Source organism: Cervus canadensis, chromosome 4 (assembly GCF_019320065.1).
Source record: "Cervus canadensis isolate Bull #8, Minnesota chromosome 4, ASM1932006v1, whole genome shotgun sequence".
NCBI classification, from domain to species: domain Eukaryota; kingdom Metazoa; phylum Chordata; class Mammalia; order Artiodactyla; family Cervidae; genus Cervus; species Cervus canadensis.
Window position 1 is genome coordinate 56,961 of NC_057389.1, and position 25,852 is coordinate 82,812.

General features: G+C 44.4%; 2 protein-coding genes across 3 annotated transcripts in view; both read left to right on the plus strand.

Moving 5' to 3' along the window:
- The first annotated feature begins 14,234 nt into the window (after positions 1–14,234).
- The window catches only part of LOC122439451 (GPI ethanolamine phosphate transferase 2-like), a 55,701-nt gene continuing 44,083 nt past the window's right edge, over positions 14,235–25,852 (plus strand). For both annotated transcript variants that reach the window (XM_043464480.1, XM_043464481.1), the window contains exon 1: positions 14,235–14,480. In XM_043464480.1, coding sequence (XP_043320415.1) covers positions 14,333–14,480 — 148 coding nt within the window. In that variant the 5' untranslated portion in view covers positions 14,235–14,332. The remainder of the gene's footprint in view (positions 14,481–25,852) is intronic.
- LOC122439452 (GPI ethanolamine phosphate transferase 2-like) lies at positions 17,831–25,472 on the plus strand. Its single transcript, XM_043464482.1, has 4 exons — positions 17,831–17,879; positions 22,513–22,722; positions 23,937–24,125; positions 25,312–25,472. The coding sequence occupies exons 1-4, from the start codon at positions 17,838–17,840 to the stop codon at positions 25,462–25,464; spliced, it is 594 nt and encodes a 197-aa protein (XP_043320417.1). The 5' UTR covers positions 17,831–17,837; the 3' UTR covers positions 25,465–25,472.

Sequence of the window (25,852 nt, forward strand, 5' to 3'; positions counted from 1 at the left end):
TAGGCTCAGGGATTTGGTGATAGACAGGGAAGCCTGGTGCGCTGCAGCCCATGGGGTCACAAAGAGTCAGACACGACTGAGTGACTGAACTGAACTGAATCTATTTGAAATGATTATATTGGGTTTCTTTTATTGTGTTAATACAGTGAATTACATTGATGACTTATGCATATTAAACCAATCTTGCATACTTAAGATAAAGTGAGTACTTTATCAAGATTTATTATTCTAGTAGCTAAGCTGGTAAAGAATTCACCTGCAATGACTGAGACCTGGGTTCGATCCCTGGGTTTTGAAGATCCCCTCGAGAAGGGAACTGCTACCAACTTCAGTATTCTGGCCTGGAGAATTCCATGGACTATATAGTCCATGGGGTCACAAAGGGTTGGACACAACTGAGTGACTTTCACTCAATCAGTCAAATCATACATATTGCTGGATCAACTTTGCCAATATCTTGTTAAAAATCTTTTGTGGTTTTATGAGAAATACTGGTATAGGGGGTTATTTTTTGGTAATATTTTTGTCAGGTTTCATTTTAAGAGTTATGTTGGCTTCATAAAACCAGTTGTAAAGTCTGTCTTCCCCCTATATTCTCTCAGAGTTTCTGAAGTGTCAGTGCTATTTCTTCCTCATATATTTTATATAATTCATCAGTGAACCCAGAAATTTGCTTGTGGAAATGATTTTGATAACAAATTCAATTTTTGTATTAGATACAGGACTATATATATATCTTCTGCTATAGCTTGTATCAGTTTTGATAAGTAGTATTTTCAAGATATTTGTCAACTTTTCTTACTTATTGCCATCCCTGATAATCATAATTTAATTTTCCTTTACTTTTCTTCTTGGTAAATCTAGCTAGGTTTATTAATTATGATGTTTTCCATTGACATTTATACTTCACCAAGTTCTCGTCTTATATTGATATTTTTCTTTATGTAGATTTGAGTGATTTTTTAAACTTCCTTAGATGAAACCTTAAATGCTTGACTTTAAGTAATTTTCTAATATAAATAAAGTATAAAACTTCCTGTAAGCACTATAATACATCACACAAATTTTGATATGTTGTGTTTTTATTGCCATTCATTACTTCCTCTTGATTAATTTTTCTTCTATACATTACTGTAAAATGCATTGTTTAATTTTCACATATATGTCAGTTTTAAATATTTTATTATGATTTAATCATATGATGCTCAGGGGGTATACTCTATATGATATCAGTTCTTCTAAATTTATTGAAGCTTGTTTTATGGCCCAGAATATTGTTTCAGTTCAGTTCAGTTCAGTTGCTCAGTCGTGTCTGACTCTTTGTGACTCCATGAATCGCAGCAAGCCAGGCCTCCCTGTCCATCACTAACTCCTGGAGGCCACCCAAACCCATGTCCATTGAGTCGGTGATGCCATCCAGCCATCTCATCCTCTGTCGTCCCCTTCTCCTCCTGCCCCCAACCCCTCCCAGCATCAGGGTCTTTTCCAATGAGTCAACTCTTCGCATCAGGTGGCCAAAGTATGGGAGTTTCAGCCTCAGCATCAGTCCTTCCAATGAACACCCAGGACTGATGTCCTTTAGGATGGACTGGTTGGATCTCCTTGCAGTCCAAGGGACTCTCAAGAGTCTTCTCCAACAACATAGTTAAAAAGCATCAATGTTTTGGCACTCAGCTTTCCTCACAGCCCAACTCTCACATCCATACATGACCACTGGAAAAACCATAGCCTTGACTAGATGGACCTTTTTTGGCAAAGTAACGTCTCTGCTTTTTATTTATTTATTTTTTTTGTCTCTGCTCTTTAATATGCTATCTAGGTTGGTCATAACTTTCCTTCCAAAGAGTAAATGTCTTTTAATTTCATGGCTGCAATCACCATCTGCAGTGATTTTGGAGCCCAAGAAAATAAAGTCTGACACTGCTTCCACTGTTTCCCCATCTATTTCCCATGAAGTGATGGGACCAGATGCCATGATCTTGGTTTTCTGAATGTTGAGCTTTAAGCCAACATTTTCACACTCCTCTTTCACTTTCATCAAGAGGCTTTTTAGTTTCTCTACAAACATTTTCACTCTCCTCTTTCACTTTCATCAAGAGGCTTTTTAGTTTCTCTACACTTTCTGCCATAAGGGTGGTATCATCTGCATATCTGAGGTTACTGCTATTTCTCCTGGCAATCTTGATTCCAACTGTGCTTCTTCCAGCCCAGCGTTTCTCATGATGTACTCTGCATATAAGTTATATAAGCAGGGTGACAATATACAGCCTTGACGTACTCCTTTTCCTATTTGGAACCAGTCTGTTGGTCCATGTCCAGTTCTAACTGTTGCTTCTTGACCTGCATATAGGTTTCTCAAGAGGTGGGTCTGGTGGTCTGGTATTCCCATCTCTTTCAGAATTTTCGACAGTTTATTGTGATCCACACAGTCAAAGGCTTTGGAATAGTCAATAAAGCAGAAGTAGATGTTTTTCTGGAACTCTATTGCTTTTTCGATGATCCAGCGGATGTTGGCAATTTGACCTCTGGTTCCTCTGCCTTTTCTAAAACCAGCTTGAACATCTGGAAGTTCATGGTTCACGTATTGCTGAAGCCTGGCTTGGAGAATTTTGTGAGATGTGTGTGAGATGAGTGCAATTGTGCGGTAGTTTGAGCATTCTTTGGGATTGCCTTTCTTTGGCAATACCGGAATGAAAACTGACCTTTTCCAGTCCTGTGGCCACTGCTGAGCTTTCCAAATTTGCTGGCATATTGAGCGCAGCACTTTCACAGCATCATCTTTCAGGATTTGAAATAGCTCTACTGGAATTCCATCACCTCCACTAGCTTTGTTCATAGTGATGCTTTCTAAGGCCCACCTGACTTCACATTCCAGGATGTCTGGCTCTAGGTGAGTGATCACACCATCGTGATTATCTGGGTGGTGAACATCTTTTTTGAACAGTTATTCTGTGTATTCTTGCCATTTCTTCTTAATATCTTCTGCTTCTGTTAGGTCCACACCATTTCTGTCCTTTATCGAACCCATCTTTGCATGCAATGTTCCCATCTTGTACTAAATAATTGGAAAGAACATGTATTCTATAGCTCTCCTGTGTAGTTAAATATAAATAACAATTAGGCTAAGTTGTTTAATAGTGTTATTCATCTTTTAAATCCTCAATGTATATGTCTATGCATGCATGTGTGCTCAGTCATGTCTGACTCTTTGCATCTGACTCTTTGTGTCCAAATCTTTGTGTCCACAGACTGTTATCCAGTCTCCTCTGTGCACAGAATTTTCCAGATAAGAACACTGGAGTAGGTTGCCACTTCCTATATCAGGGGATCTTCCCAACCTAGGGATTGAACCCATCCCTCTTGTGTCTCCTGTATTGGCAGATGGATTCTTTACCACTGCACCACCTGGGAAGCTCCTTTGTATATATATATATTATTCTCATTGTTCTATCAATTGCTGAGAGAGAGGTTTTATAACTTTCAGTCATTATTGGGGCATTTCCCACTTCTTTTTAAAATTATTTATTTCTTAAAAATTTTGTTTGTTTGTTTGGCTGCACTGGGTCTTTGTTGCTTTGCACAGGCTTTCTCTTGTTGCAGTGTGAGGGCTTCACAGTGTGGTAATTTCTTAGAGTGCAGGCTCTAAGTGTCTGGGCTTCAGTAATTATGGCTTGTGGGCTCTAGAGCGTGGGGTCAGTAGTTGTGGCACACAGGACCAGTTGCTCTACAGCAAGTGAAATTTTCCCAGACCAGACATTAAACCTATGTCCTTGCATTGGCAGGTGGATTCTTCCTTGCACCACCAGGGAATTCTGTCAAGTTCTTCTTTTACTTCTTTAATTCTTAAATTTTGAAGCTATGTGTTTAGGAGTATTGAAGATTGTTACAGCTTTGTATATTTATCATTTCAATTCAGTCACTCAGTTGTGTCTACCTCATTGTGACCCCATGGACTGCAGCAAGCCAGGCCTCGCTGTCCATCACCAACTCCCAGAGCTTGCTCAAACTCATATCCATTGAGTTGGTGATGCCATCCAACCATCTCATCCTCTGTCGTCCCCTTCTCCTCCCGCCTTCAATCTTTCCCAGCATCAGGATCTTTTCTAATGAGTCAGTTCTTCACATCAGGTGGCCAAAATATTGAAGTTTCAGCTTCAGTATCAGTCCTTCCAATGAATATTCAGGACTGATTTCCTTTAGGATGAAGTGATTTGATCTCCTTGTAGTCCAAGGGACTCTCAAGAGTCTTCTCCAACACCACAGTTCAAAAGCATCAATTCTTTGGCACTCAGCTTTTTTTATGATCCAAATCTCACATCCATACATGACTACTGGAAAAACCATAGCTTTGACTAGATGGACCTTTGTCAGTAAAGTAATGTCTCTGCTTTTTATTATGCCATCTAGGTTGGTCATAACTTTTCTTCCTAGGAGCAAGCATCTTTTAATTTCATGACTGCAGTCACCATCTGCAGTGATTTTGAAGCCCAAAAGAATAAAGTTTCTCATTGTTTCCACTGTTTCCCCAACTATTTGCCATAAAGTGATGGGACTGGATGCCATGATCTTAGTTTTTTGAATGTTGAGTTTTAAGCCAGCTTTTTCACTCTCCTCTTTCACCCTCATCTAGAGGCTCTTTAGCTCCTCTTCACTTTCTGCCATCAGGGTAGTGTCATTTGCATATCTGAGGTTATTTTATTGATATTTTCCCCTGTAATCTTGATTTCAGATTGTGCTTCATCTAGCCCAGCATTTCGCATGATGTACTCTGCATGTAAGTTAGATAAGCAAGGTGACAGTATACAGCCTTGTTATACTCCTTTCCCAATTTGGAGCTGGTCTGTTGTTCCATGTGCTTTTCTAACTGTTGCTTCTTGACTTGCATACAGATTTCTCAGGAGGCAGGTCATGTGGTCTGGTATTCCCATCTCTTTAAGAATTTTCTACAGTTTGCTGTGATCTGCATAGTCAAAGGCTTTAGTGTAGTCAGTGAAGCAGAAATAGATGGTTTTTTGATGACCTAACAGATGTTGGCAATTTGATCTCTGGTTCCTCTGCCTTTTCTAAATTCAGCTTGAACATCTAGAAGTTCACAGTTCACGTACTGTTGAAGCCTGGCTTGGAGAATTTTGAGCATTACTTTTGCTTGTGTGTGAGATGAAGTATATTTATATTTATCTTTATTTAAAATAAAGATAAATATTTTATTATTATGATGTCCTTATTTATGTTCAATAGTATTTTTTCTTGAAGACTATCTTACCCAATACTGATATTGCCATTTCAGCTTTGTTATGCTGTTTCCCTCATATATTTTTCCATCCATTAATTCAAGTATTTCTATATCTTTATTTTAAAGTTCAATGCCTATATGTAGCATCCCCCCCCCCCTTAATCCATACTGCAAATGTCTGGCTTTTAATTAATCTATTGGATGTTTAGCTATAATTATTTACATAATTTTTAGTAGTTTTTCTGGTTTACAGTTCATATCCTTAACTTTTCAGTCTAATAGAGTTAGCATTATACTATTTCATATTAATGTAGAAACATTGAAAACATTTGGGTCTATTTACTCTGTTCCCATCTCTGTGCTCTATTTGGCACATGCAGTATATCTTTATATGTTATAAATCCCATTATGGCTATAATCTTTGCTTTATCATTCATAAGTCTAAAAGAATTAAGGGAAAAATTTCATTTTCTTTTACCTTAAAATGGCCTACTGCCATGTTTATTTTTAAGCATATGTTAACTTGATTAAAATTGTAGGACAACAGTTTCTTTCACTATTGAGTTTTGGGAATCCTTTATATATTCCAGATAGTTGTCTACTTTCGGATTTCTAATTAGCAAATTTTCTCTCCCAGCCTGTCTTTTCACAGGGTCTTTTGCAGAGCAAAAATGTTTAGTTTTGATGAAGTCCATTTTATCAGTTTTTCCTTACATGGATTGGAATATTATTGCCAAATGTAAGAATCATTTGCCTAATCCTAGATCTGAAGATTTTTCTCCTATTCTTTAATAAAATTTTAATAGTTTTACATTTTATATTTCCATATCTGATGTATTTTGAGTGAATTTTTATGTGAAGTATGAGACTCAGGTTGAGGTTTATGTTTCTGCCTGTGGATCTCCAGCTGCCCCAGCACCATTCATTGAAATGTTCTCCTTTCTCCAATGAATTATTTTTTCACATTTGTAAAATATCAGTTCAACAAATTTGTGTGAATCTACTTTTGGACTCTGTATTCTATTCCACTGATCTATGTGACTAGACCTCCACCAATAGCATGCAGTCCTCATTACTGTAACTCGCTATTAGGGCTTAATGTTCAGTAGGAGGATTCCTACCTCTTTGTTCTTTTTCATGATTATTTTAGCTGTTCTAGGGCTAGTTGTCTGTTTATATTTTGTAGACCGGAAGTAAACAGTTCAACAGATATTCCTCCGGCAAAGATGAGTTTATTTGGGATCAGCAGAGTATTGTAGTTTGGGTCTGCGTCTATGGCCAGTGTCTGCCTGGCAAGGGAAGGAGAATGCTTTTTAGAGGGAAAAAGGAAGTGGGGAGGGCTGTAGTAAACACTCACTCAGTCATTTCTGACTCTTTGCAGCTCTGTGGACTGTAGCTTGCCAGGCTCCTCTGTCCATGGGATTTTCCAGGCAAGAATACTAGAAAGGGTTGCTATTTCCTTCTCCAGGGGACTTTTCCTACCCAGGGATTGAACCAGCATCTCCTGTGTCTCCTACATTGGCAAGCAGATTCTTTACCACTGTGCCACCTGGGAAGCCTCAGTATACAAAAAGTCCATGGCTTTTCATTGGATGAGTCATTCCAGGAAGGAGAATTTCCCTCCAGTAAGACTCTGCTGTTGTCACAGGGAATGAGAGCCTCCCCTTCTGATCTCCTAATCCTATTTAGTTGAAAGTTTCTGTTAATTAATTTTTTTGCAATATGAACTTTAGAATAAACTTATCTATATTTACACAGGTTTTCCTTTTACTTTAACTCAATAGAAATTACATTAAACCTATAAACCAATTTGGATACAACTATCTTTATTATGTTTAATCTTCCAGTACATGATAAAAACAGTGAATCTTTCCATTTATTTACATCTTTGATTTTTTTCATCAGAATTTTGTAACTCAGTATATAGATCCTGTATATGTTTGCTAAGGTTATGAATAAAGTAGGAGAAATCATTCTACTTAAAACTAAAGCCTGTTAAAGACTACCTAAGTCTTTCATTTATTTTCTGATGTTAATAATAAATGATATTACATTTCTAATTTTGATTTTCTACATGCTCATTGCTATTGATTTTTATGTCTTGATCTGTATCATGTGACCTTGCTGAACTCACTCTTTAATTATAGTTTTATTTATTTAATATGTAGATTTCTTGTGATTCTCCGTGTTATACCTTTATGTTTTTTGCACTTGTGAATTTATATCCTTCATCAAATTTGGGAAGCTTTCAGCCATTGTTTTTTGAAAACTCTTGCAGCCCCTCTCCGTCTACTTTGACGACAGGAAGGCCAGATTCTCTGTTATCATTGCCTTTGCAGCTTGTTTATTTATGTGTTTCCAGTCTAGTTTCCTTTCCTGCTCAGGCTGGAGCAGGTAGGCAGAGCTCACTGACCGCGCCCTCTGTCGCCTCCACGCTGTTCTCGGGCCTGTCTGTGCTGCGCTGGGCTGAGCTGCTCCCGGCATGTCTGACTCTTTGGGCCCCATGGACTGTAGCTTGTTTATTTATGTGTTCCCAGTCTAGTTTCCTTTCCTGCTCAGGCTGGAGCAGGTAGGCAGAGCTCACTGACCGCGCCCTCTGTCGTCCCCACGCTGTCCTCGGGCCTGTCCGTGCTGCGCTGGGCTAAGCTGCTCCCGGCATGTCTGACTCTTTGGGGCCCCATGGACTGCAGCTTGTTTATTTATGTGTTCCCAGTCTAGTTTCCTTTTCTGCTCAGGCTGGAGCAGGTAGGCAGAGCTCACTGACCGCGCCCTCTGTCGCCTCCACGCTGTTCTCGGGCCTGTCTGTGCTGCGCTGGGCTGAGCTGCTCCCGGCATGTCTGACTCTTTGGGCCCCATGGACTGTAGCTTGTTTATTTATGTGTTCCCAGTCTAGTTTCCTTTCCTGCTCAGGCTGGAGCAGGTAGGCAGAGCTCACTGACCGCGCCCTCTGTCGTCCCCACGCTGTCCTCGGGCCTGTCTGTGCTGCGCTGGGCTAAGCTGCTCCCGGCATGTCTGACTCTTTGGGGCCCCATGGACTGTAGCCCTCCAAGGCGCCTCTGTCCGTGGGACTGAAAGAGTTAAAGCTTAGGCAGGCTGTCCAAGGCCCTTTAAGGAGGGGGTGAACATTCCCCCTCACCTTTCCTTAAGCCCTGTGCAACAATGTATCTTGCCCTAGAACTGGCCTTTCTTTAGGTCTGAAAGTAATGGTCACACAGCACAATGTCTTACTCATGGAATTGCTGTTCTTAGGCTCTCTGTTAATGATTATAATTGTAACAGATCTTGCCTGGGAACCTGTTTCTCAAGACTTGTACCCCTGACTACACAGCAACAGTGGATCTTGCCCAGAGAGGTTGCCCAGAACACACTCTCCCTGACTACTCTTATGCCAAAGTTATCTCAGGATGTATGCCTCGGGAAAGGGTCTGGTGGAACTCTTACAACCTTGAGGTATTCTTTTTATCTATTCTCAGCAGCTAATTGAGAAGTAGATAAGGCCCCGCTTAAACTAGGGAGGCAGTTACCCTTTCTATCCCCTTCTGTTGTCTAGGTCAGAAGCTTTCTCTGTCCTGTCACTTTAAGTAAAATTTTGCACACAAAGCTCTGAGTGACAGAGATCTTGTCTTTGGTCCTGGAGTTAAATCTTCTTCAGAGACCATGAATCTGGAGGCACCATTCACCATTCACTGTAAGCTATCAGGATTCTCCAAGCAAGAATACTGGAGGGGGTTGCCATTTCCTACTCCAGGGAGGCTGTCTAGCAAGTCTAGAAAGTTAAAAAAAAACTGTTACATATCAGTTAATTTTTTATTCTCATTCAAGTTAACTTTCAATCCTCTGTATAATGGGTGATCTTTTAAATTGTATCCCAGGCATATGGACTATATTTTAAGGATGCCATGCATCCTTTTAAAATTTTGTCTTAGCTTGCAGTCCTCTATTTATCTTGGCCTAAATTCTATGGTCTGTGGTTCCAATAACTAATTTTCAAAGCTGTCTTCTGCTTCTCTTAGCTTGTGACACGAGGCTGCCACTGGTCTCAGCCAATGCAATTTGAGGGAGCTGGAGGAGCTTCCCCAGGCTTAGTACCTTTGCACCTCTAGGGAAGGGATTCTCCAGTGCATGGGACAAAGAGCATCTCCTAGACTGGCATGCTGCTGTCTGCCAGTGGTGACAGCAGAATGGTATTTCTTGGCTGTGGAGAAGAGTCATGTACCCTGCGGGGGAGAAGAGAACCTCGTGGATTAGGAAATTGTGGTGGGATTCCCCCAGCTAATGTCCCCTACTACACGGTGTCTCTAGAAAAATGAGTTCAGTCTCAGCTCTGGCAGGGAGAAGAGCAGTTCCTCTGATTATTTAAAGCCTGGAAGGCTTCCGATCTGTTCTTTGTTGGTTCAGCCAGTTTTGCCTGGTGATGTAGGTAGGACTCCTGATCGGCCAAGGAGAGGAGTTAGCCTGCCCCTGACTGCTCAGGCAGCTTGCAGTCAGTGTGCAAGACTGTCCAAGAGCCAGAGAGTGTGAAGAGGTGTGGAGCTAGGGATGACTGTGGTGAGGAGGCGCCTGGTTTCACCCCCAGGGCAGCTGGAAACCAAATCAGATCCAGCCAGACCCCAGCCCAGAAGAGAAGGGAAGCCAAGTCTATAAACGCTAAAACGCCCATGTGGGGCATTTGCCCTGTCTTCACTGGGGCAAGAATCCTACAAATTTAATTGGACAGAGGGATGCAGTTGAGGTGGAAAAGTGGACACTTGGAGCCTAGAGGGTTTCCTGAGGGGAACAAGGCCATAGAGAGATGGAACAGACAAGGATGGAGGAGGGCAGGGATGGATGTGGACAAGGATGGACGGGGTCAGGGATGGATGGGGGCAGGGATGGATGTGGACACGGATGGATGGGGGCAGGGATGGACGGTGTCAGGGATGGACAGGGTCAGGGATGGACGGGGACATGGATGGACAAGGTCAGGGATGGACGGGGACATGGATGGACAGGGTCAGGGATGGATGAGGACAATGATAGCCAGGGTCAGGGGTGGACAGTGTCACAGATGGATGGGGGCTGGGCGTGGGGCGGGGACAGCAATGCATGGGCTTGGACAGCAAGTGTCCAGAACTGGAGCACATCCATCTTCCTTCAAGCTGCACTATCCCCCCACCCCAAGGCTGGGCCTATAAACATCAGATACACTGGAATGGGGTTTCCTTCTGGCTGGTTCCCTGAGCCTAGATGTTGCTGGGGGAACAGTCGCATCTTGAGGCTCTGGTGAGAACACTGATCTCTCTGGGGGAGTGAGTTGGTGACTGGGCCCCAGTCCAAGGATGTTCTACTCCTCTGGCTGTCACATCCTTCCCTGGGTGTCACTGGGGCTCTGGCCTCACTCCATGGAGGATGGGAGGGAGCAATACTGACGTCCTGGTCCAGCTGTGCCCTTGTCTCTTGGGAAGGGTTTTCTGTATCCAGATTCAAGGACCACACTCAGCATCCCCGAACTAGGAACTATGACCTGTCCTGTGGTATGGGGGTGCATGTGGGGACTGGTAAATCAACCCTCAGGTGACTGCACTCAAGTCCAGGGGGTGGGATAGGGGTTGGCCTACAGCCTCTCCCAGTGTGGCTCCTGGATGGGGCCTGGAATGCCCCGGGGATGGGGCTGACAGGGGCAGATGGCAATGACAGGGATGTGCAAGGTGCAGGAATTCTGGGTCCCAGGTTTCTCTCCCCAAGGAAGAGTGGGGCTTGTGCTCAGAGAGGAGGCAGCCAGAGATGATCCTGGATTTCAAGAAGCACAGGACCCACTCTCCCACCCCAGGACCCCACATCATACTAGATGAGGGGCTGGAACATGACAGACACACTTACTCTTAGTCCTGGAGCCTGAAGTCAAAAGTGTAAGGGGCCCACTCTTCCTGCAGGTTCTAAGGATGGTCAGTTCCATGACCCTCCCAGCTCCTGGGGTTCCATCATCCCATCTCCACTGCTGCTGTCACATCACTTTGTCCGCCATGTGTCTGTGTCCAAACTTCCCCTTGTGAAGACCCCTCACACACACACACACACACACACACACACACACTCTGAACATGGCTCATCAAGTGACCTCATCTCAACCCAGACAGCTCGGCAGTGACCCACCTGTACATGAGGTTCATTCATCTTCCTAGGGGCCTCTTAGGGGTGACAAATGCTGATGGTCGACACAGTTCACAGGGGCAAGCTCCAAGGCGGGAATCCAGGAGCACTGTGGGGAGGAGCAGTGTCCTGATTCAGGGAAGACAGATGGACAGGCAGAGGTGGAAGAGACCAAGGGGCGGTAGCCACAGCACTCTGGGAATGATGGATCTCAAGAGAGCCAGGCAGGAGCCTGCAGGATGGGAACATCAGAGGCAGGCAGCCTCATCTGTAATGTGTGGGTCACTCAGGGGTGGATGTGTGGTGGCCTCTGTATGCTCCTAGGAAGGTGATCAGACACGGGCTCCTTTAAACAATGGTCCCTGGGTTGCCTTCAGGGAGAAGGGCCTTGGTTTTGTCTGGGGATAGACTCCTCAGCCTGCCGGGAAATTGAGGGCCTGTGGAGCTGGACATGCCTCCTACCAGTCTTGCCTGATCTGAGATGGAGGGTGACTGCCCAGGACCTCCTGCCACAGACACGGCCCTTGGGTAAGAGAAGCCAGCATGTCCCTTGGCCATCTCTGTAGCTCTTTGTGACCCCATGGACTGCAGCACGCCAGGCTTTCCTATCCTTCACTATCTCCTGGAGCTTGCTCAAATTCATCCCCATTGAGGCAGTGATGCCATCCAACCATCTCATCCTCTGTCGTCCCCTTCTCCTCCTACCTTCAATCTTTCCCAGCATCAGGGACTTTTACAATGAGTCAGCTCTTGGCATTGGTGGCCAGAGTAGTGTAACTTCAGCTTCAGCATCAATCCTTCCAGTGAATGTTCAGGGTTGGTTTCTTTTAGGATTTGATCTCCTTGCTGTCGAAGGGCCTGGCTTGATCTCCTTGCTGTCTATGGGATTCTCAAGAGCCTTCTCCAACACCACAGTTTGAAGGCATCATTCTTCAGCACTCAGTCTTTTTTATTGTCCAGTTTTCACATCCATACACGACCAGTGGGAAAACCATAGCATTGACCATATGTATCTTTGTTAGCAAAATAATGTCTCTGTTTTTTAATATGCTATCTACATTTCTCACAGCTTCTCTTCCAAGGAACAAGCATCTTTTAACTTCATGGCTGCAGTCACCATCTGCAGTGATCTTGGAGCCTAAGAAAATTAAGTTTCTCACTGTTTCCATTGTTTCCCCCATCTGTTTGCCATGAAGTGATGGGACGGGATGCCAGGATCTTAGTTTTCTGAATATTGAGTTTTAAGTCAGCTTTTTCACACTCCTCTTTGACCTTCATCAAGAGGCTCTTTAGTTCTTCTTCACTTCCTGCCATAAGGGTGGTGTCATCTGCATATCTGAGATTATTGATATTTCTCCCAGAAACCTTGATTCCAGCTTGTGCTTCATCCAGCCCGGCACCTCGCATGATGTACTCCGCATATAAGTTAAATAAACAGGCAACAATATACAGCCTTGATGTCCTCCTTTCCCGATATGGCGTGATATAAAGATGACGGAGTAGAAAGACGTGCGCTCATCTCCTGGGAGAACTCCAAAATTGCAACTCACTGCTGAACCACCATTGACAGGAGAATGTTGGACCCCACCAAAAAAAAAAGATACCCCACATCCAAGGGCAATGGAGAAGCCCCAACAAAACAATAGGAGGGGCAAAAGACACTTTCTCCTTGGAAGAAAAGCTATGACAAATCTAGACGTCATTGATGTCTCATTGAAAGTAGAGACATTACTTTGCCAACAAAGGTCCATCTAGTCAAAGCTATGGTATTTCCAGTAGTCATGTATGAATGTGAGAGTTGGACTATAAAGAAAGCTGAGCACCAAAGAATTGATGCTTTTGAACTGTGGTGTTGAAGACTCTTGAGAGTCCCTTGGACTATAAGGAGATCAAATCAGTCAATCCTAAAGGAAATCAACTCTGAATATTATTTGGAAGGACTGATCCTGAAGCTGAAGCTCCAATACTTTGGCCACCAGATGCTAAGAAATGACTCACTGGAAAAGACCCTGATGCTGGGAAAGACGGAAGGCAGGAGGAGAAGAGGATGACAGAGGATGAGATGGTTGGATGGCATCACCGACTCAATGGACATGAGTTTAAGCAAGCTCTGGGAGTTGGTGATGGACAGGAAAGCCTGGCATGCTGCAGTCCATGGGGTCACAAAGACTCAGACATGACTGAGCGACTGAACTGAACTGCACTTTCCCAATTTGGAACCAGTTCATTGTTTCATGTCCGGTTCTAACTGTTGCTTCTTTACTTGCATACAGATTTCTCAGGAAGCAGGTAAGGTGGTCTGATAATCCCATCTCTTTAAGAATTTTCCACAGTTTGCTCCACACAGTCAAAGGCTTTAGCGTAGTCAGTGAAGCAGATGTTTTCCCTTGCTTTTTCTATGATCCAACGGGTGTTAGCAATGTTATCTATGGTTCCTCTGCCTTCTCCAAATCCAGCTTGTACATCTGGAAATTCTCGGTTCACATACTGTTGAAGCCTAGCTTGAAGGATTTTTGAGCATTACCTTGCTAGCATGTGAAATGAGGGCAACTGTGCCACAGTTTGAACATTCCTTGGCATAGCCCTTCTTGAATGAAAACTGACCTTTTCCAACGCTGTGGGCACTGCTGAGCTCTCCCCATTTGCTGGCACGCTGAGTGTAGCTCTTTCACAGCATCAACCTGGAGCGGCTCAAAGGGTATAAAAAAAGGTATAAAAAAAGGTCGAGGGGCGGGGCCTTATAGGCAGGTGCACCGGAAGTACAGTTGGAGCCTGGGGCCGCCTCTCCGGAAGCGGCTGACTCTTGATGCGTATTTCCGGCGCGACGGCGGACGCGGAAAGGACGCAGCTAGTCTGTCGGGTGCTTCGGCTCCCGCCTACTCGGCGGCGGTGGAGGCGAGAGCCTCTCCTCCTAGGCGAGAAGTGACCCGGTGTCCGGGAATCCGGATCTCGGCGCGGAGGGTGGGCACGATGCGGCTGGGCTCCGGGACCTTCGCTGCCGGCTGCGTCGTGATCGAGGTGCTCGGCGTCGCGCTCTTCCTCCGGGGCTTCTTCCCGACTCCCGTCTTTTCCGGAGCGGAGCGGCAAGCAGAGTCCCCGGCGCCCGAACCCTCTGCTGGTACGACTGTGCCACCCTCCCCGCAGCGGTTCTGCTCCCGGCACTCCCGGGGGGTCTCTTCCATTCTGATCCCAACCTCCTAGGAGCCCCTTCCTGCCGCTCCAGCCTCCTTTTCTGTATCCAGCAACTTCGTGGCCAGCACCACTACCAGCCCCACTAAGATCTCCGCCCCTGATCACCGCAAAGGAAGCTCTCTGTACCCGTAGAAAGTAAGATTCTCCCCAGCTGTACTCATCCAGTGAGCCCCAGCCCCCTTCCCTGAGCAGATGTTTGGGCCACTCCCTGTTCCAGGCATCCTTTTTGCTCAGTAAGACACAGCAGGTAAGATTCCTGCGACCTCTCGTGTTTTCTTCTGTGGCATTCGTCCAGGGGCCCGTTTTTTCCAGTGAAGACCTCCCTGCGTAGAACCCTCAATAATATATAATATACCCAGCAATAAATATTAGGTAAAAGAACTCGCGTTTTGGACCAAATCCACACAATACTAGCTGGTAACTATGGAAAGACAGTTTGTAAATGCTCGCTCATCCGTTTCCTGCAGCGCTGTTTTATATCAAGCTCCCTGCTATCCCATTGTAGGACTCGCAAGAAGGAACTCCCCAGTGTCAGTACACCCCACAATGCTAAGGATAGTTCTGTCCTTAATACGGGGGCCCCTGGGCTTACTTGTTACCCACCCTCTGACCCCAGCGTTGTTTCCCAAGAACAGGCCCTTTCCTTTGGGTCAGGATGTGTAGATGTGACAGAGTATGTGCTGGAGAAGTAGGGAGAAACCAGATTATAAAGTTCCTGGATACTAAAAAAGAGTTTGAAATTCAATTTCCTTTTTCTTTTTCAAACACTTTAGGAGCCAGTTCCAACTGGACTGAGCTTCCACCACCTCTCTTCAGTAAAGTTGTTATTATGCTGATAGACGCCTTGAGAGATGATTTTGTGTTTGGGTCAAAGGGTGTGAAATTTATGCCCTACACAACTTATCTTGTGGAAAAGGGATCATCTCTCAGTTTTGTGGCTGAAGCAAAGCCACCTACAGTTACTATGCTTTGAATCAAGGTAAACAGTTTGACTTAATATATTATAGATCATGGTTGGGCTCTTTCATAGCTTTAGAAGAATGTTCTATTGTCTTTTACTTGGAGTCCCAGTTTTAGCTAAGTGGAAACTACTTTGGTGCTGTCTTCCTGGCTGGGGCAGTAGAATGCTGAAGAAGCCTTCCAGATAGACTGGAACTGAGACTCATGATTTATGCCCTCTGTCAGGTAGCCAGAGCTCATGCTTCATGGGAAGCATAAGGGATTTAGAGCCAGATCTTCTCAGCCAGTCTAATCCAGGAAATACCATCTTCTTTGCTATCCTGCTGTTTTTAATTATCAGTGAGTCAATTAGAATTCTGAGAGGAGCCTCTAGGGTTATCTAGTTCAACCTCTTGATTTTATGGATGAGGAAGCAAACTCAAATAAGTTAAATGACTCATCCAATATTTTAGTATATACAGTGACCAAATCAACATGCTCTGTTCTCAGCAGATATATTTGTTTTTACTGTATAAACCACCTTCAGGTGTTCCGCCTAGTGGGCGAGACTTTACTCAAGAACTATGGAGAAAGAAAAGAGTAAAGCTTTATTGGCTCAAAAACTTTTCTTCTTAAAATACTATGTCTGCCTTCATGGAACTTTCAGTCTGTAATGAGAGGCCTAGCCATTAAAGAAATGAACATATAAGTAAATGTGCAATTACAAAATGTGATTAATGCATAATCAAAAAGAACAGGGTGTGATGTTCAGTGCCAGCTAGGGGCTCAGTTTAGATTGGGGTGGTTCAGAAAAGCCTGTCTGAGGAAATTACATTCATGCTTGGATCTGAAGGATGAGTAAAGATGTGGGATCAGAAAAGGACAGGCACTTAAAAGTTTGTGAATATACTGCAGGCCAGTATGGTGTAGAAGTCTCTAGCTGAGCTTTACATCTGTGGATGATCATGTGACACCTTATTATTTGTTGAGAAGGAGTCACTTTTTGATTTAAAGCTTGGGGGCAGCATTAGTAAGAAATGACTCCTGGATGAGTAAAACAGTCTGGGGTTGAAGGGGTTAATGCTGCATCTTAATAAAAGACTCTTTTTCTTGAGTGTCCCACTCTCTCTGCCACTTTTGGATGTGGTTTGTCCTTCATTCAGCAGTATTTATTGAGCATCTGCTATGTATCGCATGCTGTTCTAGATAAGAGGGATTCAGTGAAGAACAAGACAACAACTATCCTATACTCATGAAGCTTACTTTCTAATTGAGGGGACAGAAAATATGTAAGTATACAAATAAATAGTCAGAACAGTTTCAGTAAGTGGTTAGTGCTACGGAGGAAATTGAGGAGGAGACCATGAAGAGAGTGATGGGCAGTGGCAGAGGCCCCCTGTAGTCAGGTTGCTCGGGAACAACTTCTCAGTGAGCTGAGTCATTCTGCTGAACAGTCCTGTGGAAGCTAGAAGAAAGGCATCCAGGCTCATGACCATCAGGATCACTGGTTCTCTGTCTGTCCTATCAGCAGAAGTGTGGAAGGAACTCACTCCTCCGTCATTTTGATAGGAAAAGTGTTATTAGGAATCTGGGCAGTTTGTAAGAAAAAGCATGTGAGCATGCCTGCTCTAGGCTCTGTTCAGTCCTGCACACTGACCACTGTGGTCCTCCTGTCTCCAGTTTGTTTCATTTCACCAAACCAGTGTTTTGTGTTGGGTCCTTGTAGGTTCTTGCTCCTCATTCTTCACCAGTGAGGAACTGGTATACAGGAACTCCATCCTGGAGTTAGGATTTTACAGCTCTGGAATTTGATAGGATCAGGTAAGGCACACACTAAAAAGTGTGTCCCCTGTCCTGCTTCCACTTAGGGAAGGGACTTAGTTCATCTGGAGGTGCTGATACAATTGTCATGAAACACAGTTTTAAAATTTCAAGACTGATGTCTCTAGTAGCATGTTCAACTTGTATTCTGTGTTAAGATTATACAGTAAGTGAAAGTAAAAATAGATCAGTCGTGTCTGACTCTTTGTGACCCCATGGACCATACTGTTCCATGGAATTCTCTAGGCCAGAATACTGGAGTACGTAGCCTTTCTGTTCTCCAGGGGATCTTCCCAACCCAGGAATCAAACCAGGATCTCCTGCATTGCAGGCAGATTCTTTACCAACTGAGCTATCAGGGAAGCCAAGATTATACAGTAACTTCCTTCTAAAACATTGTAACTAATTTATGAATGCCTTTCCTTTTGGGGGAATTTATAGTTGTAATATTGAGCAGTTACCACTGGCTGCAGCATGCCGGTGGTGCAGGCACTGTTTTCTGCCCTCTGACCACAGCCCGAGAATGAGGCTCCATGATGTCGGTGCCACTCTCTTCATTTCCCAGGTGAGGAAGCGGGCTTGAAGTGGTAAAAATCTCACAGCTGATGTTAGAAGCCGAGCATAAGCCTGTGTTTGTCTGCTTCCAGAGCCTCTGCTGGTCACATGGGTTCTACAGTGATATTGCAGAATGATGTGACCAGGTCAGATTCTCTTTCAGTAGTCTCTGCAGAGCCCTCCTTAATTCTCAGAAGACAAGAAACTACTGTTCCCAAGACCACAGCAGCCCCAGGAAAGCCTCCAAGAAGCTAACAGACAGGCGCTCACAAGTTCCTAGGCTCTCAGCTATAACTTGGTTGCTGCCTGCATGTGTCCTGGGTTGAAGGGGATACCAGCTAGTCCCTGCCCTTCTTGAAAATGTCAGTGTGAACTCAAACTAGTGGGAGGAGGAGGGAAGTGTCTTATGAAAGCCCAGAGGAAGGAATGGACAGATTCGACCGTAAGTGGTGGAAGACATTGTAAACAAAACTCCACTGACGATAAATGAGGAAACTTATTTACAGTTAACACAGCAAACAAGATGTAAATCCCATAATATGTAAGGAGGATCTGATCAGAGGCAACAGTCTGGTGGCAACTGGACAAAGGATATAAAGAAATCCACATAGGAAGAAATTGAAATGGCCATAAGCACATGAAAAGATTCTTAACTCTACTAGTAATCAGAACAAAGGCAACTAAACAATCTGTCTAGCATACTGTAAACATTGAAAGGTTAATTATAGCACTCTTCACAAGAAATGAGGTGAACAGATCTCTTTACACTGTTCGTGTGACTGAATTAGACGCAGCCTGGACTACTCCCACCCTTGTCCAGTCTCCTGTGGTCTCAGCCTGTGAAACCTTGGACTGGAAAACCCTTGCCAGCACCTCTTTTCACCCAGAACCTGTCCGAACAGACAGGTCACTCTGCTGTGCTCCCGACAGCCCCCAGCGGCTCACACTCTGCCTCCTCCCTCAGGCCTCAGGGTGCGTGGTCCTGCCTTTGTTCTCTCTTCACCCTCGTCTAAACCCGTTTCCCCGTCCTGTGTCTTTTATCCAGCAGAGCACACATTCCCCATGTGTGCCACCCCCTTCCATGGTGGATTCTCACAGTTTGCTGTGTTTCACTCTGGAAAGCCCCACTTTGCCTCACCTAGACGACACTATACCTTCACACCGGAGGTCCAACGGCACTTCCACACTGGAAGCTTTTTAAAAGCAGTGGTCATTAAATCAGTCTTGGATAAATATACTGTACATCCAAACTCTGGAGTACTGCAGGTGTTAAAAAAAAAAAAGCTGAAATACCTGTATGCTTTCTGCTGAAAGAGGTTTGTGATGTTATTAAGTGAAAAAAGCAAGTTGTGGAATTATGTAGTTAACCATTTTGATAAAATGTGTACTTTATATATTTGTGATTATACACATACAGAACAAAAGGATGAAAAGATATTCATCAAAAGTAACTGGTTGCCTTTAGAGAGCAGATTTTTGGGGTGAAAAGATCAAGTTTTAAAACATAACCTCATTGAGATAGAATTTTCATATAGTGCAGTATAATAATTTGATGAGATTTAACAGCTATATACATCTGTGTAACTCCCATCTCAACTCTGGGTTCTGATCCCCATCCCAGGAGTGGTGGCGGTTGTCACTGCTGTTTTGTTGGCTTGCCAAAGCTAGTTCTAGAGTCTGTTTCTCATGAGATCCTGAGATGTACACTCATTGAGGTCTTTGCTCTTGTTTGTTTTTTAAAGCTAGTCTTCCTGAGGGGCAGCCAGGTGAGCATGGCTGAGTGATGACCCAGTGACTGGTCAGAGGTTGTGCTTAAACACACCTGTGATATGGCCTCTGCCCTTTGCAAAAGCGCCTGTGTATGGTTTGGGCCACACACTCATCTTCAGGTAGTTTATGCATCTCCCTAACTGTTACTGTCTGTCTGAGCAAGTCTCAAACAGCTGGAAGGAACAGATAGCTCTCTCTGTTATCCAAACAGTTCTCTCTGTTCTCTCCTGAGTGTATGCTCACCCCCTGTATGCATGCAGCCTTCCAGATTCCAGGAATATGTGGGAGCTCACAGAGGTCTGCCGCAATCATCCCATGCTCCAGACTTCATTTCTAAGTTTTCTGTTCTGTCTTTCTACGAACTGCATTGAAGCCTCAGAGAGCTATGATGTTGGCCTTCCCCGCTTTCAGTTTGTCCCTGGTATGGGACTTTTCGATGGAGCGCCCAATTGGGTGGGTACCCTTCCTGGTACTCATGGCTGAGTGTGCGAGAGGGGAACTTGTTTTTTAAGTCACTAAGTCATGCCCGACTCTTTTCAACCCTGTGGACTGCAACACACCAGGCTCATCTGTCCTAGACTATCTCCCAGGGTTTGCTCAGATTCATGTCTGTTGAGTCAGTGATGCTATCTAACCATCTCATCCTCTGCTGCCCCCTTCTCCTTTTGCCTTCAATCTTTCCCAGCATCAGAGTCTTTTCTAATGAGTTGGCTCTTTGCATCAGGTGGCCAAAGTATTGGCGCTTCAGCATCAGTCCCTCCAGCAAATATTCAGGGTTGATTTCCTTTAGGATTGACTGGTCTGATCTCCTTTCTGTCCAAGGGACTCTCAGAAGTCTTCTCCAGCACCACAGTTCGAAAGCATCAACTCTTTGGCGCTCAGTCTTCTTTATGGTCCAATTCTCATATCCATACAGGACTAATGGAAAAACCACATCTCTGACTATATGGACATTTGTTGGCAAAATCACTGTCTGCAGTGATTTTGGAGCCCAAGAAAATAAAATCTGCCACCGTGTACAGTTTTTCCCCTTCTATTTGCCATAAAGTGATGGGACTGGATGTCATGATCTTAGTTTTTTTAATGTTGAATTTCAAGCCAGCTTTTTCACTCTCTTTCACCCTCATCAAGAGGCTCTTTAGTTCCTCTTCACTTTCTGCCATTAGAGTGATATCATCTGCATATCTGAGATTATTGATATTTCTCCTGGCAGTCTTGATTCCAGCTTGTGATTCATCCAGTCGGGCATTTCACATGATGTACTCCACATGGAAGTTAAATAAGCAGGTGACAATATATGGCCTTAGCGTACTCCTTTCCCAATTTTGAACCAGTCCCGGTTTCTCAGGAGGCGAGTAAGGTCGTACTCGCATCTCTCATCTGTGGAATTTTCCACAGTTTGTTGTGATCCACAGAGTCCAAGTATTTTGTGTACTCAGTAAAGGAGAAGTAGATGGGTTTTTTTGTGTTTATTTTTGTTGGTTTGTTTGTTTTTGGAATTCCCTTGCTTTTCTCCATGATCCAGTGATTGTTGGCAATTTGATCTCTGGTTCCGCTGCCTTTTCTAAACCCAGCCTGTACATCTGGAAGTTCTCAGTTCATGTACTGCTGAAGGCTAGCTTGAAGGATTCTGAGTATAACCTTGCTAGCATGTGAAACGAACACAATTGTACAGTAGTTTGAACATTGTTTGGCATTGCCCTTATTTGGGATTGGAATGAAAACTGACCCTTTCTAGTCCTATGGCCACTGCTGAGTTTTCCAAATTTGCAGGCATATTGAGTGCAGCACTTTAAAAACATCGTCTTTTAGGATTTTAAACAGCTCAGCTGGAATTCTGTGACCTCAGCCCATGATAAAACACCACAAGTACTCACAGCTCTTACTGGAATTTGAAAGTTCATTTTGAATAAGAACGTTTCAGTTTGTGTAAAGTCCTGTAGTGGTTGTTTTTGACAGTTTTATCCAGATTTATCGTTACTGTTGGGGGAGAGGGTTTGCCAAGTTCCTCACTCTCCAAGTCCAAGATTAATTCATTTTTGTTAATTTGCTGATAGAGCGGTCTTGGCAGAATTGTTACACTATTCACATTGTCCAGATTCCTATTTATTTTTATCACACAGGACCCTGGATGCCAGTGTTATGAGTTGCAAGCTCACTCCAGATCCCAGAGACCCATGACCCATTTAGACTCTGCTCAAGTACAGGGGTGGAGTGGAGGAGTGATTGACTTAATTCTATATCAGAAAGTTGTGAGGACATGTTACACCCACCCACTTTTTCAATAATTATGGTGGTGGCAGGGCGGGGTGGAAGGGGGCGGTTGGGGAACGTATCCTACCAGCATCCCTGGGCCAGTTTACTGTTGAGAATTCCTGAGAATTCTTGTTTAGAGGCTGCTTTCCTCCCTGGGTGAGTGGGAAGCTATTCTTTCTCAGGGGTGGACAATAGAATTGCTGGATTTTAGGGTTAGGAGTTTGCTTGTTGCATGAGGCAGATCTGAAGCATAGGTGAGGACCAGTCAGTGGGTTTGGATATACAAAGTTCTTGCCACCCTTTGACGTTTGCTTCAGTTCTTAACATCCATTGCTGCCTTTTTGACCACAGCTATCATCTGGCTACCCCACAGCCGCCTCCTTTATTCTCTCATTAACTGAAATGTGGTCAGTTCTTCACTACTTAGTTTGCTGGTTTTGCCCAGAATCTGTGCCCTGCTTTGTCCTAATACTGACCCAGCCTTCAGTACTGGGGTCGCTTTAGCTTTATGCTTGCCTCCTTTAGTCATCAAGTCATTTCCGCCCCTGATCACCGCACAACACTTGGCCACCATGCGCACATTCCATGGCCTGACTCCTGAGTGCTCCCTCCTGCAGGCGTTGCTGACAGGGAGCCTCCCTGGCTTCATCGATGTCGTCAGGAACCTCGATTCTCCCACATTGCTGGAAGACAGCGTGGTCACACGAGCCAAAGCTGCTGGGAAAAGAATCATCTTTTATGGAGATGAAACATGGGTGAAATTATTCCCGAAGCATTTTGTGGAATACGATGGAACAACCTCTTTTCTTGTATCAGATTATACAGAGGTCAGTTTTTAAGAAAAATATATCCTATGAGACAGCCTGGTACCCTGTTCTTAGCAAGGGGCAACATTGCGTTTTATGTGACTTCTATTAGTACATTAAGAATAGTATGGAGAGATTGAAAAACTTGTTCCTTCCCATGATCAGCTCCAAGCCAGAAACATAAACCCAGACACAGGTGTGAGCTTAGTTCTCTGGCCCTTAAGCCCGGATAGACACCTGTTGATGGGACCAGCAGTCAGGAAGGGCTCGCCAGGAAGAGCCCCTCAGCCTGAGTTTTGACAGCGTCTGTGCATGGCAGAGCCCGAGGTCTCTGTGGTCTGCCAGGGATCCTGCCTCACGGCTGTTCTGCGAGGCTGGCAGCATGAGGGCAGACGTGTGCTGGGTGAGCCTGGTCCCAAGAGGCATCGGCCCTGTGGTGGGCGTGCAGCCTCCAAAGAGGAAGAGGGCATAATTGGACCCACAGTGAGAAAGCTGGCCCAGGGAGCAGAGGCACTGCAAGTCTGAACTGGCGTTGGATGGGTCCGTTTGCTTGGCCTTTTGGAGTGTCTGCTTCACTGAAGGAGACCTGTATAGACACAACAATTACTGCCCTTCCTGTGTATGACCACTCAGAAATACTTCTCTTCATGGTAGATTCTTCAGTGGAAGGGAGAAGGGCCATCTGAGGAGTTAGGGCTCTCCAGGCTAATGGGTCTGTCAGGGGCTGTTTTACTGGGAACCACTGAGTGTGTGTCTCTTTCCTCCCTCAATAGTGTTCTTATAGGACACACAGATGCCCTCAGCTTCACTCCGCTGGTTCCTTGAACTCTGGGTACTGTTTTGTCTTACTCAACTGCCCTTAGCCCTTAGTTGCCTCGTAACAACCTGGTACCTGTTGAACTTGGTCTTCTGGTCAGCTTTAGTTTATGCTCCAGTAGTGATCTTCTTACAGAATTATTTTGTCAGAACAACCCTTGTGCATTTAAATTATAATATGTTCTCTTCATAACTTAGAGACATACAAATATTAATGAAAGATTGATCTAATGCAAACATTTTTTAAGACAGTTTTTATTTTGGAGGTTTGTTTTGTTTTTGGTCTTTGCAAACTCCCACAAATCCAAGTACCTAAAAAAAACCCACTAGATTTGAAAATAACCATGTCACTTTTCATTGAAGAATGAACACCAGGGAAATTAGGGAAGCTATTGATATGTGCTTTTTTCCCTTTAAAGGTGGATAATAATGTTACAAGGCATTTGGATAAAGTACTAAAAAGGCAGGATTGGGATGTGTTAATCCTGCACTACCTCGGGCTGGACCACATCGGCCACATTTCTGGGCCCAACAGCCCCCTGATTGGGCACAAGCTCAGTGAGATGGACAGCATCCTGATGAAGATCCACACCTCACTGCTGTCAGAGGTGAGCATGTCAAGGTGCCAGTATTTCCTGGAGGAAATGCAGCTTCTAAAGTGAACTCGGGGGGGAAAAAAAAAAAGTGAACTCGGGTGACCTTGCGTGAGCTTCGTGCCCACCAGCACTCAGGCAACCTTCACCTACGGTAGCACATGCCGTGTGCTGGGCACTATACCCAGCGGCCCTGCCAAAGAGTGGCTTTTAGTATCTCCACCTGTTCATCCAGATAATTTCTCCTGAACACCTTCTCTGTCACTGTTCCTATACAGACAGTTGAGGAGCTTAGCCTCTAGCCAGGAGGGAAAACAGGGAGCATAATCAGTGAGTCAAAGGTATCCTAGACAGTAGTCGCTGCTATAGCAGAACATAGGGCAGGAAGAGTGTACATGTGAGAGAAAGGCCAAAATTTTAAGCTGCATGATCAGAGCAGTCTTTGAGGACATGTGAGTGGTGAGCAGAGGCTTGAAGGGGGTGGGAATGCCGGTAAGCCACGTATGAAGGTATGTTCCAGGCGAAGAAGCAGCACGGGCAATTCAGAGCCTATCAGGTCCATCCCAGGGGTAGTAGGAGCCACTGGCCAGAGCCCTAGGGGCAGAGGGCAGCTGTGTGTGACAGATAAGGAGACTGTCCTATGCTCTGTGACCTCCGTTTAATCCCATTTGTCTTACTTAAGACATTACTGTTGTTAGTTTTGGGGTTTTTTTGGCCCTGCGTGGCATCTTAGTTACCTGACCACGGATCATACCCAAGCCCCCTGCAGTGGAAGGGCAGAGTCCTAACCACTGGACTGCCAGAAAGTGAAAGTCACTCAGTCATGTCCAACTCTTTGCGACCCCATGGACTATTCAGTCCACAGAATTCTCCAGGCCAGAATACTGGAGTGGGTAGCCTTTCCCTTCTCCAGGGGATCTTCCCAACCCAGGGATCGAACCCAGGTTTCCTGCATTGCAGGCAAATTCTTTACCAGCTGAGCCACCAGGGAAGCCCCTGGACTGCCAGTGAAGTCCCTATTTATGACATTACTTGATCTTGACCTTTTAATCTGACTGTAAGTTCATAGGTTAGAAAAAAAACTCATTTAGAAAGAGCTACTATTTACAAAGCAAAGCTGAAATCTGAAGTAGGTTTCTTAACAAGATCATGTGTTCTCCCTAGTCTGGGTACAATTGAAATGTTTCCCTTTGCCTCACAGGAGAGAGATACTCTGTTGCCCAGTCTGCTGGTTCTCTCTGGTGATCATGGCATGTCTGAAGCTGGAGGTCATGGAGCCTCTTCCATGGAGGAAGTAAACACTGCTCTGGTCTTAATTAGCTCTGCATTTGAAAGGAAACCTGGTGAGATTTAGATGTTTAACAGTTTAAACCTATACTTTATTTCTTTGTTTTCTATACTTTGATTTTAATTTTAAAAACCATTTTTGGAAGCTGTGTACATTTGAAAAACCCTGAATAATGAGAATGAAAATTAATGGGGCAAGGACCAGTCAGGATTTGGAATTTATGTTTCTTGTGTGGTATGAATGTCACTGCCTGATATCTAAACAATAAAAAGTGCCAGAGGCTTCGGGACATCTGAACTGCATGTATGAATTGAGAGAAACATAAGAAATTAAACTTAAGAAAAAGAATCTATTATTTGAGACGATCTTGAATAGATAGCAATGTCAGCTCGAGTCATAGGCCAGTCAAGAGTAGGACTATCTGAGAGCCTATCGTCAGCACTGAGACACACCT